At 40.4% G+C, this 13,530-nt stretch overlaps 1 protein-coding gene across 1 annotated transcript in view; it reads left to right on the forward strand.

Annotated features, from left to right (window-relative positions):
• Positions 1-8,797: 8,797 nt before the first annotated feature.
• Positions 8,798-13,530, forward strand: part of LOC123727733 (keratin-associated protein 5-1-like) — a 140,646-nt gene continuing 135,913 nt past the window's right edge. Inside the window, exons 1-2 of the mRNA XM_045696739.1 lie at positions 8,798-8,809; positions 9,587-9,614. Of these exons, the coding sequence (XP_045552695.1) occupies positions 8,798-8,809; positions 9,587-9,614 (40 nt within the window). The remainder of the gene's footprint in view (positions 8,810-9,586; positions 9,615-13,530) is intronic.

A 13,530-nucleotide genomic window follows, 5' to 3' on the forward strand; every position in this document is an offset into this window, starting at 1 on the left:
TGTACCATCATTCTTGGCGGTAAGGACTCCACTTTCGAAAAATGCATTTTTTTTTTTTATTGGTTCGTTCAAACATGTCAAACGTTGTATAACACCGTCTTTAGGGCCTTTTTCAACCAGAGCTCCAAATAAGATTCAAGGGCGGATACCATTTGTCAGGTTTCAAAACGTTTCGAAAGGGGAGGTAACCAAGGGCGCCGGTATAATGGTGATATGGCCCTCTCCGTACTGACCACGATTCACTGCGTCTCATTCATTCAATTTTCACAGTAGAAGGCTCAAATCACTTTGTAAAGACTGGGGACATCTAATGGAAGCTAATAGGAAGTGCTCAATGAAACATTGCTCACTGTGGTTACAGGCGAAACTGATGAAGTTGAGTCCGCATATTCAGAATTCCACTTCCTGTTCGAACGGTCTCGGGTTTTGACTGCCATATGAGTTCTTTATACTCTACAGAGCACCATTCAAACAGTTTTAGAAAACTTTAGGGTGTTTTCTATCCACAAGTATTAATTATATGCATATCCTAGGTTCTGAGTTTGAGTAGAGGCCCGTTTTAACCCCTCTATGCGGGCTAGGTGGGACGACTAGCGTGCCACCTGTGGTCACTCCATCAACAGCAGTGCATTTCCAAGAGCGGAAATTTGAATCCAAATAAATGTCAAAATTCAAATTTTTCAAAAATACAACTATGTTACACCATTTGAAAGATAAACATCTCCTTAATCTAACCAATCTTATTCACGATTTCCAAAAGGTTTTACGTAAGCATAAATTTAAGTATGTTAATACATTTACCGAGTTGTGTGTAATGTTTTGTCAGAGTCAAAGACAGAGATCACCAAAACCATAAAACCCAGCTAAAATATACACTAACCTTTTACAATCTCCATCAGATAGCCTCCTAGACATTATGTTGGGCCAATGCATGCATTTTTAGTTCTATCAAGTTCATATTTATATACAAACGGCGTTTTACTATTGGCATTGATGTTGAAATCGTTTCCTCAATAACCGGCAGTCAAGTCAGCGTCACAAATTAAATAATTAAAATTAGAAACATTGGTAAAAATATTATATTGTCATTTAAAAGAATTATAATTTACATCTTTTGAGCATAATCAACATGCCAGATTTAAAAAATAACCTTACTGAAATCACACTTTGCAATAATCACACAACTTGCCCAAAAATACGCGTTGCGATACAACTAACGTCATGTTTAGGAGATCTAAAATCAGAAAATACTATGTAAATAATCCATTACCTTTGGATTCTCTTCATCGATGTCACTTCCAGGTATCACAGGTCCATAACGAATGTAGTTTTTGTTCAAAAGCTCATCATTTATGTCCAAAATCTCCGTCTCGTTAGCACATGATGTAAGCCAGCCGGACTTCTCGTGTGAACGAGGGGAAAAATATATTTCCGTTCGTTCCAAACATGTCAAGCGTTGTATAGCATAAATCATTAGCCTAGCAGAACATGAATAATATTCAAGGTGGGCGAATGCATAGCCTTTTATAAGTATTGGAGCAGGGTGCCCAGCATGAAGTAGCGCGCCAGGTGTCTAATGGGACATCACCGTTCCATGGCTCTTGTTTGATTAGATCTCCCTCCAGAAGACTCAAAACACTTTTAGTAAAGGCTGGTGCGCATCTAGTGGAAGCAATAGGAAGTGCCAAAATATTCCTAAGCCCTGTGTTTTCAATGGGATAGGTTTAAAGTCAATACAACACATCAGGGTATCCACTTTATGTCAGAAAATGTCTCGAGGTTTGCCTGCCAAATGAGTTCTAATTATACTCACAACACCATTCACAATTTTGGAAACTTTAGGTGTTTTCTATACATATATAATAAGTATATGCATATTCTAGTTACTGGGTAGGATTAGTAACCAGATTAAATCGAATTAAATTTTTTTATCCAGACAGTGCAAATGCTGCCCCCTGGAGCCCAACAGGTTAAAAATTAACTTACTGAAATCCTTGCAATAATCACAGGCACTGCGAAAAATAGTTGCGATACAGACTAGAGCGTCCATGTTGGGAATCTAAAATCGAAAATACTATGTAAACCGTCCCATTACCTTTGATTCTCTTCATCAGATGTCACTTCCAGGTATCACAGGTCCATAACGAATGTAGTTTTGTTCAAAATGCTCATCATTTATGTCCAAAATCTCCGTCTTGTTAGCACATGATCACAAGCCCGACTTCTCGTCATGAACGAGGGAAAAAATATATTTACGTTCGTTCAAACATGTGTTGTGTAGCATAATTCATTAGGCCTTTTTTAGTAGAACGTGATAATATTCAAGGAGTGAGCAATGCATACTCTTTTATAACGTATTGGAGCGAGGTGCCCAACATGAACTCGCTTGCGCCAGAGTGTCTAATGGACATCATTCGTTCCATGGCTCTTGATAGGTCAGGTCTCCCCTCCAGAAGACTCAAAACGCACTGTAAAGGCTGGTGACATAGTGGAAGCAATGAAGTGCCAAAATATTCCTCCTTCCTGTGTTTTTCAATGGGATAGCAATCACAACACATCAGGTATCCACTTTATTCTGTCCAGAAAATGTCTCCAGGGTTTTGCCTGCCAAATGAGATTCTGTTATACTCACAGACACCATTCAAACAGTTTTAGAAAATTTAGGGTGTTTTCTATCCTTATGTAATAAGTATATGCATATTCTAGTTTACTGGGTAGGAGTGGTAACCAGATTAAATCGGGTATGTTTTTATCCAACCGTGTCCAATACTGCCCCCTACCCTAACAGGTTAAAATGGGCTAGAATTTTTCAAAATCGCTGTAGCACCCCTATCCTAGGCGAACGACAAGTTAAAGCAGGAAGCACCAGTGACTAAAAAATTGACAGATAAATAAATCTAACTTCTGAACTGTTTGCTATCACGAGCTGAACCGTTCTGGGATTCTTCGATGGAATTGAGGTACACCACATCAGTCACTGGCTTTGTCAATAAGTGCATCGGGCGTCATCCCCATAGTGACTGTTTTTACATACCCCCCCAGAAACCATGGATTACAGGCAACATTCGCTGGGCTAAACGGTAGAGCTGCCACTTTCCACGAAACGCCACGAAATCCTGCTATGCCCTCCACGAACCATCAAACAGGCAAGCGTAATACCGGGAGGCTGGGTCGAATCTCGTACTACACGCTCTACTGTCTCACGGCGGGGCTTGCAAACTATTCACAGACTACAAGGAAGCGGCATAAGCTGCACAGTGACACAAAGCCTATCAGGCGAGCTAAATACGCTTCTATGCTCAAGCGAGGCAAAACGCTTGCAGGCATGCGAGCATCAGCTGTTCGGTTGCGACTGTGTGATCACGCTCTCCGGCCCGGCCGGTAAACCTTTAGAAACAGGTCAGCATTCACAAGGACGCAGGGCCAACGGATTGCCAGACGTGTGCTCATGGTTATGTACAGGTGCTTTCCCTCTTTTACGCTGCTGCTACTCTCTGTTTATCATATATGCATAGTCACTTTTAACCATATCTACATATACATACTACCTCAATCTCCACTAACCGTCTTATGTAACCTCTCTACAACCATATCTCTTCTACTGTCTATAGCCTCGCTACTGTATATAGCCTCGCTACTGTATATAGCCTCGCTACTGTATATAGCCTCACTGACCTTCACAGCCCCTCTACTGTATACAGCCTCTCTACTGTATATAGCCTCTCTGCTGTATATAGCCTCTCTACCATGTACAGCCTCTCTGCTGTATATAGCCTCTCTGTTGTATACAGTCTCCCTGTATATAGCCTCCCTACTGTATATAGCCTCTCTGTGTGTACAGTCTCTCTACTGTATATAACCTCTCTATTATATAGCCTCTCCCCTACTGTATACAGCATCTCTACTGTATATAGCCTCTCTACTGTATACAGCCTCTCTACTGTATATAGCCTCTCTACTGTATATAGTCTCTCTACTGCTAGCCATCCTCTCTGCATATAGTCTCTCTGCACTGTATACAACATCCCCTATAATAATACAGCCTCTTTACTGTTATACAGTCTCTCTACTGTACATTTAAGTCATTGCAAGCCGGCTCTATCAGAAGCGACTTACAAATTAGTGCATTCACCTTATGATATCCAGTAACACCACTTTACAATAGTCATCTAAATATTTTGGGGGAGGGGGTGAAAGTTACTTTATCCTATCCCAGGTATTCCTTAAAGAGGTTGGGGTTTCAGGTGTCTCCAGAAGGTGGTGATTACTCCCTGTCCTGTATATGTAGCCTCTCTACTGTATATAGCCTCTCTATTGTATACAGCCTCTCTGTTGTGTACAGCCTCTCCACTGTATTCACAACCTCTCTACTGTTATCAGTCTCTCTCTGTATACAACCTCCCTACTGTAGCCATCCTCTTTACTGTATACACCTACTGTTATATAGCCTCTCTACTGTATATAGCCTCTCTACTGTATATAGCCTCTCTACTGTTATTTTCACTGTCTTTTTACTGTTGTGTATTTATTTATTTGCTTATCTATTGTTTACCTAGCCACCTATTTTATACTTAAAAATCACACTGTTGGTTACAGAGCCTGTTGTATTCAGCATTTCACTGTGGAGTCTACTACACCTGTTGTATTCAGCATTTCTTTTCCATAAGGTCTACACCTGTTGATATTGATTACGTGACAAATAGCTTTGAGTTTGATTTGATTACGGGTGCATTGTGTGTGTAGATTGATGAGGAAAAAAAGTTTAGAATATATATATTTTAATAAGACTATATTGACAAGATGTGGAAAAAGGAAGAGTCTAATACTTTCGAATGTGCTGTAAGTGCCGTGTACAACGTCTTCACCTCTTGTTTTTGGGGTGAGAAGGCAGACAGAGCAAGCTTGCACCTGCTCATATACAAGGATTTTAATATACCTTTAGTTCCACAAATTCATGGGAAATCAACATAGTACTGTTTATGATTGGCTAAATGTTAGCCATTGGCCTGATTAGGCTCTGAGACTTCTGATCTGTTGGAGCAGCAGTTAAACTATTGTATAGAAACGAGGTTAGTGTCAATTGGCTACTGTAAAGTCTGGTTACCTAGATACTGCTCCAGGTGTTGTTCTTCTTGCGTGTGGCTGTCTGAAGAGATGATTGGCTACTGCAGGTCTGGTTACTGATACTGCTCCCGGGTGTTGTTGCTAGCCACGTGGCTGTCCAAAGAGATATTGGCGACTGTAAGGTCTGGTTACCTGGGATACTGCTCCGGGTGTTGTTGCTAGCCACGTGGCTGTCAGAGATGGTGGCTGACTATTAAGTCTGTTACCTGGGATACTGCTCCAGGGTATTGTTGCTAGTACGTGGCTGTCAGAATGATTGGCTGACTGTAAGGTCTGGTTACCTGGGATACTGCTCGGGTCTTGTTGCTAGCCACGTGGCTGTCAGAAGAGATGATTGGACTGGAGGTCTGGTTACCTGGATACTGCTCAGGTGTTGTTGCTAGCCACGTGGCTGTCGAAGAGATGATTGGCTGACTAACAAGGTCTGGTTACCTGGGATACTGCTCAGGTGTTGTTGCTAACCACGTGGCTGTCAGAGAGATTTCTCTCCACATTTTGTTAAAGATACTGCAGGAAACCGAAAGTGAGGCTCTTAGAGGAGTAAACGCCTAATCTACTCATGTCGTGAACAACTGCAGCTTCTCATGGCGTAACACTAAGAGGAAATGTATTCTGCGTCTGTTTCGCCGTGCCTAAGTAATAAATGGGTAATGATAGTGTCTGCATACATTATGTGTGTGTTTGGTGTGTGTGTGTGTGTGTTTGGTGTGTGTGTGTGTGGCCATGTGTGTGCGTGTGTGCGTGTGTGCGTTTGTGTGTGTGTGTGTGTGTGTGTGGCTATTGTGTGTGCGTGTGGGTGTGTGTGTGTGTGTTTGGTGTGTGTGTGTGTGTGTGTTTGGTGTGTGTGTTTGTTTGGTGTGTGTGTGTCTGTGTGTGGTGTCCTAATAGATGCTCCTCAAAACAAAACGCTAAACCTGAGTAAATCTTGTCTCTTCTCTATTACCCACATATACAACCCATATTACAACTATAAATGTTGGAGCCCACCAGGATATCTCCCAAAATGAGAGCCCTATTCCCATGTATGGTAAAATTGCTGACAGCTACCCTTAAACTCTGGCTAAAAGTAGTGGACTATGTGAGGACAGGGTGCCTAGTTTGAGATCTTACATCACTTATCTTCCAATGCTTAATAACCCACACTTTTGTGTTTGTGCATTCATTTTACAGCTAGGTCTCTTGTGAACCTGTTTGTCTGTAGTTAGAGAAATGAGACAGCGGAAGAATAGCAAGGTCCGTCCAAGGAACCACTTTAAAGTCAGTCTATATACTCAGCAGCACAGGGTCCAGTCCATCTATCAGCAGCACAGGGTCGTCTATATCAGCAGCACAGGGTCGTCTTCAAAGCAGTGGTTTGCGTCAGTCTTCAGAGCAGTGGTTGGGTCAGTCTATATATCAGCAGTGTTGCGGTTTGTCCGTCTATATGGTCAGCACATAGTCAAAGTCTATGTATCCCAGTACAGTGGTCAGTCTATCGTAACAGCGCCAGGGTCCGTCTATATATCAGCACACAGGGTCGTTCTTATATATCAAGTACATGGTCAGTCTCAGCGCACAGTCGCAGTCAGTCTATATTCAGTCAAGCAGAGTCAGTCTATATATCAGCAGCAGGTTCAGTCTATATCGCAGGTTTAACCAGTCTATATATGTCAACAGTAGAGTACAGGGTCAGTCTATATCTCAACAGTGAGTATAGGGTCAGTCTATATCTCAACCATAAAGTACGGTCAGTCTATATCTCAACAGTAGAGTATGGGTCAGTCTATAGATCAACAGTAGAGTATAGGGTCTCTTACTCAACAGTAGGAGTATAAGGTCATTCTATATCTCAACAGTAGAGTATAGTTCGTCGATTCTCAATAGGTGAGTATAGGGTCAGTCTATATCTCAACAGTAGGTAGAGGTCAGTCTATATCTCAACAGTAGAGTACAGGGTCAGTCTATATCTCAACAGTAGAGTATAGGTCAGTCTATATATCAACAGTAGAGTACAGTGGTCAGTCTATATCTCAACAGTAAAGTACAGGGTCGTCGATATCTCAACAGTAGAGTACAGGGTCAGTCTATATCTCAACAGTAGAGTACAGGGTCAGTCTATATATCAACAGTAGTCGGGGTCCATCTATTCTCAACTTGATGAGTAGTCAGGGTCAGTCTATATCTCAACAGTAGAGTACAGGGTCAGTCTATATCTCAACAGTAGAGTCCAGGGTCAGCCTATATCTCAACATAGGGTATGGGTCCTCTATATATCAACAGTAGTGTGTCAGTCTATATCTCAACAGTAGTTAGGTCATCTTATCTCAGCAGTAATATAGGTCGTCGATATCTCAATAGGTGAGTATAGGTCAGTCTATATCTCAACAGTAGAGTACAGGGTCAGTCTATATCTCAACAGTAGAGTACAGGGTCGTCTATATTTACAGTAGAGTACGGGGTCAGCCTATATCTCAACAGTGAGTCCAGGGTCGTCTATATCTCAACGTAGAGTACAGGTCAGCCTATATATCAACTGTAGGGTCGGGTCAGCCTATATCTCAACGTAGGGTACGTCGCAGTCGATATCTCAACAGTAGAGTACGGGTCAGTCTATATATCAACAGTAGGGTACAGGGTCAGTCTACATATCTAGCAGCACAGGTCAGTCTATATCTCAACAGTAGAGTACAGGGTCGTCTATATCTCAACAGTAGAGTACAGGGTCAGTCTATATATTTTACAGTAGAGTACGGGTCAGCCTATATCTCAGTAGAGTCCGGGTCAGTCTATATCTCAACAGTAGAAGTACAGGGTCAGCATATATAGTCAACAGTAGGGTACAGGGTCAGTCTATATCTCAACAGTAGGGTACATAGTCGATATCTCAACAGTAGAAAGTACAGGGTCGGTTTATATCAACAGTAGGTACAGGGTCAGTCTATATCTCAACAGTAGAGTAGGGTGTCAGTCAATATCTCAACAGTATAGGTTCGGTCGTCTATATATCAACAGTAGAGTACAGGGTCGTCTATATATATCCAACAGTAGAGTTCAGGGTCAGTCTATATCAGCAGCACAGGGTCAGCCTATATCTCAACAGTAGAGTTCAGGGTCAGTCTATATCTCAACAGTAGGGTACGGGTCAGTCGATATCTCAACGGTAGAGTACGGGTCAGTCTTATATATCAACAGTAGGGTGGGTTAATCTATATCTGGCAACAGTAGAGTACAGGGTCAGTCTATAATCTCAACAGTAGAGTACAGGGTCAGTCTATATCTCAACAGTAGAGTACGGTCAGTCTATTTTTTACAGTAGAGTACGGTCGCGTATGTCTCAATAGTAGTACAGGGTCAGTCTATATCTCGACAGTAGAGTACAGGGTCAGTCAATATCTCAACAGTAGATGTACGGGTCGTCTATATCTTTTACAGTAGAGTACAGGGTCAGCCTGAGTATCTCCAACAGTAGAGTCCAGGGTCGCGATCTATATCTCAACAGTAGAGTACAGGGTCAGTCTATATCTCAACAGTAGAGTTCAGGGTCCAGTCTATATCTCAACAGTAGGGTACAGGGTCAGTCTATATCTCTCAACAGTAGGTAAGGGTCAGTCTACATATCAAGCAGCATTCTGTCTATATATACAGTAGTACGGGGTCATCTATATATTTTACAGTAGAGTACAGGGTCAAGCCTATGTCTCAACCAGTAAGTACAGGTCAGTCTATATCTCAACAGTAGATTACAGGGTCAGTCTCTATATTTTGCATAGAGTACAGGGTCAGCGCTATATCTCAACAGTGAGGTCCCGGGTCAGTCTATATCTCAACAGTAGAGTACAGGGTCCCAGCCTATACTATCAAATGTAGGGTACAGGGATCATCTATATCTCAACTGTACAGGGTCAGTCATATCTCAGTATTGGTTCATCTATATATATCAACAGTAGGGTACGGGTCATCTACATATCCAATTCAGTCTATATCTCAACAGTGAGAGTACATGAATCAGTCTATATCTCAACAGTAAAGTTACAGGGGTCAGTCTATATATTTTAACAGTGAGAGTACAGGGTCAGTCTATATATTTTTACAGTAGAGTACAGGGTCAGCATATGTCTCAACAGTAGAAGTACAGGGGTCAGTCTATATCTCAACAGTAGAGTACAGGGTCCAGTCCATATATTTTACAGTAGAGTGCAGGGTCAGCCTATATCTCAACAGTGGGAGTCCGGGATCAGTCTATATCTCAACAGTAGGTACGGTCAGCCTATATCTCAACTGTAGTACAGGGTCAGTCTATATCTCAACAGTAGGGTACAGGTTCAGTCGATATCTCCAGCAGTGAAATTACAGGATCTCTTATATATCAACATAGGGTACAGTCCTATCGCAGCACAGGGTCAGTCTATATCTCAACAGTAGATACTGTCAGTCTATATCTCAACAGAGAGAGTACAGGGTCAATCTATATATTTTACAGTAGAGTACAGGGGTCTGTCTATATATTTACAGTGAGTACAGGGTCATCAATATCTCAACAGTAGAGGTACGGGTCAGTCTATATATTTTAAGTAGAGTACAGGGTCAGCCTATATCTCAACAGTGAGGTCCAGGGTCAGTCTATATCTCAACAGTAGAGTACAGGGTCGCCTATATATCAACATTAGGGGTACAGGGTCAGTCTATATCTCAACATTGCAGTCTCGTCTCTAATATTCCACGTAGGGTCAGACGTCTATATATCACAGCACACAGGGTCGGTCGATATCTCAACAGTTACAGGGTCAGTCTAATATTTTACAGTAGGTACAGGGTCCTGTATATCTCAACAGTATTACGGTCAGTCTATATATCAGCAGCACAGGTTCAGCCTATATCTCAACAGTAGGTTCAGGGTCGTCTATATATCGCACAAGGGTCACCTATATATTACCAGTAAGAGTTCCGGGGTCAGTCTATATATCAGCCCACAGGGTCAGCTTATATCTCGACAGTAGAGCGTATCCAGGGACAGTCTATATATCAGCAGCACAGGGTCAGTCGATATCTCAACAGTGGAGTACAGGGTCGGGTCTAATATATTTTACAGTAGAGTACAGGGTCATATATCTCGAGTACAGGGTCAGTCTATATCTCAACAGTAATACAGGGTCAGTCTATATCTCACCATGTACAGGGTCAGTCTATATCTCAACAGTATACAGGGTCTCTTATATTTTACAGTAGCCGGTCACCAATATCTCAACAGAAGTAGTACATCTCAGCCTATATCTCACAGTTCTGTACAGGGTCAGTCTATATATCAACATTAAGTACAGGGTCAGTCTATATATATCAACGATAGTACAGGGTCATCTATATTCCTAGTAGTACAGGGTCAGTCTATATATCAACAGTAGATTACAGGGTTCGGTCTATATCTCAACATAGAGTGAGGTCAGTCAATATCTCAACAGTGATATTCTCTATATCTCAACAGTAGAGTGCAGGGTCAGTCTTATATCAACAGTAGATTACGGGTCAGTCTATATATCAACAGTAGATTACAGGGTCAGTCTATATATCACTAGAGTACGGGTCAGTCTATATTCATTACGGTTCAGTCTATATATATATAGTCTTCAGTCTATATATCAGCAGCACAGGGTTCAGCCTATATCTCAACAGTAGAGTGGGTCAGTCTATATATCTAACATCTAACTCATAAATGTCATATTACATCTTTCAACATTTTAAAATAATACCTACTCTGTTACTCTAATCCCATTTTAGTCTATTCTATTATTTCTTAATACTTGTGGAAGTGTGAATTAGTCTCCTACCCTCATCCTTTACTCTATTTTTTGTTATATTCCAGATCTCCACCTGCAACATCTGGCCCTCTCTTCCTGCGTGAGCCTATAAACACTTAAACATTTCACTCTGAGGCAGCTAATCCATCTGGTCCTCTCTGCTTGCAGGTCTCGTCTTAACATTTCCCTGTAATGCTCTGAAGTGAAGCTGCAAAAATTACGGAGATTATTAAATTAACTCTAAAAGTTAACAGTTGCATAATCATAATTTCTTAATGGTCTCGATAGACTTCCTTAGCATTAAATCTCTCCCAACAATGAAGGATCTACTACTAGATCCTGGTGAGGCTTTTCTACATTATTGTTTTCCAAATGTCACCCTATCCCTATTTAGGGTCCTATGGCACCCTATTCCCTATTTATCCATATAGCACCCTACTTCCCTATTTAGTCCATATGCAACCCCTATTCCCTATTTAAGGTCCATATAGCACCCTATTCCCTATTTAGAGGTCCATATTGCACCCTATTCCCTATTTGATCCATGGCACCCTATTCCCTATTTAGTCTATAGGGCCCTATTCCCTATTTAAGTCCATTTCTATTCCCTATTTAATCCATAGGCACCCCTATTCCCTATTTAGAGTCCATATTGCACCCTATTTCCTATTTAGAGTCCATAGGGCACTGGTTAACTGTGTCAGAATGTTGACTATAGAAGTTAACTGTGTCAAATGTTACTATAGTAGTTAACTGTGTCAGAATGTTACTATAGTGTTAACAGTGTCTGAATTTACTGTAGTAGTTAACTGTGTCAAATGTTTACTATAGTAGTTCTGTGTCAGAATTTGCTTGTATTAACTGTGTCAGAATGTTACTATATAGTTCTGTGTCTGTTGACTGTAGTGTTAACTGTGTCAGAATGTTGACTGTAGTAGTTAACTGTGTCAGATGTTACTGTAGTAGTTAACTGTGTCAAATGTTACTTTAGTAGTTAACAGTGTCAGAATGTTGACTATAGTAGTTAACTGTGTCAAATGTTGACTGTGGTAGTTAACTGTGTCAGAATTTACTATTTTAACCTTGTCAAATTTACTATAGTAGTTAACTGTGTCAGAATGTTGACTATGGTAGTTAACTGTGTCAAATGTTACTATAGTGTTAACTGTGTCAGAATGTTACTTTAGTAGTTAACTGTGTCAGAATGTTGACTATAGTAGTTAACTGTGTCAGAATATTGACTACAGTATTTGCTGAGTCAAAGAATGTTGACTATAGTAGTTAACTGTGTCAGAATGTTGACTATAAGTAGTTAACTGTTCGAATGTTGACTGTAGTAGTTAACTGTGTCAGAATGTTGACTGTAGTAGTTAACTGTGTCGGAATGTTGACTATAGAGTTAACTGTGTCGAATGTTGACTATAGTAGTTAACTGTGTCAGAATGTTGACTGTAGTAGCTTAACTGTGTCGAATGTTGACTGTAGTAGTTAACTGTGTCGAATGTTGACTATAGTAGTTAACTGTGTCAGAATGTTGACTATAGTAGTTAACTGTGTCAGAATGTTGACTTTAGTAGTGAACTGTGTCAGAATGTTGACTATAGTAGTTAACTTGTGTCAGAATGTTGACTACAGTATTTAACTGTGTCAGAATGTTGACTATGTAGTTAACTGTGTTCAAGAATGTTGACTATAGTAGTTAACTGTGTCAGAATGTTGACTATAGTAGTTAACTGTGTCAGAATGTTGACTGTGGTAGTTAACTGTGTCAGAATGTTGACTGTAGTGTTAACTGTGTCAGAATGTTGACTATAGTAGTTAAATGTGTCAGAATGTTGACTGTAGTAGTTAACTGTGTCAGAATGTTGACTTTAAGTAGTTAACAGTGTCAGAATGTTGACTATAGTAGTTAACTGTGTCAGAATGTTGACTGTGGTAGTTAACTGTGTCAGAATGTTGACTATAGTAGTTAACCTTGTCAGAATGTTGACTATAGTAGTTAACTGTGTCAGTGTTGACTATGGAAGTTAACTGTGTCAGAATGTTGACTATAGTAGTTAACTGTGTCAGAATGTTGACTTTAGTAGTTAACTGTGTCAGAATGTTAACTATAGTAGTTAACTGTGTCAGAATGTTGACTACAGTATTTAACTGTGTCAGAATGTTGACTATAGTAGTTAACTGTGTCAGGAAATGTTGACTATAGTAGTTAACTGTGTCAGAATGTTGACTGTAGTAGTTAACTGTGTCAGAATGTTGACTGCTAGTAGTTAACTGTGTCAGAATGTTGACTATAGTAGTTAACTTTGTCAGAATGTGTCGGACTATAGTAGTTAACTGTGTCAGGGAATGTTGACTGTAGTAGTTAACTGTGTCAGAATGTTGACTGTAGTAGTTAACTGTGTCAGAATGTTGACTATAGTAGTTAACTGTGTCAGAATGTTGCTATAGTAGTTAACTGTGTCGGAATGTTGACTTTAATAGTTAACTGTGTCAGAATGTTGACTATAGTAGTTAACTGTGTCAGAATGTTGACTACAGTATTTAACTGTGTCAGAATGTTGACTATAGTAGTTAACTGTGTCAGAATGTTGACTATAGTAGTTAACTGTGTCAGAATGTTGACTGTAGTAGT

This window comes from Salmo salar, chromosome ssa16 (assembly GCF_905237065.1).
Source record: "Salmo salar chromosome ssa16, Ssal_v3.1, whole genome shotgun sequence".
In the NCBI taxonomy this organism is placed as follows: domain Eukaryota; kingdom Metazoa; phylum Chordata; class Actinopteri; order Salmoniformes; family Salmonidae; genus Salmo; species Salmo salar.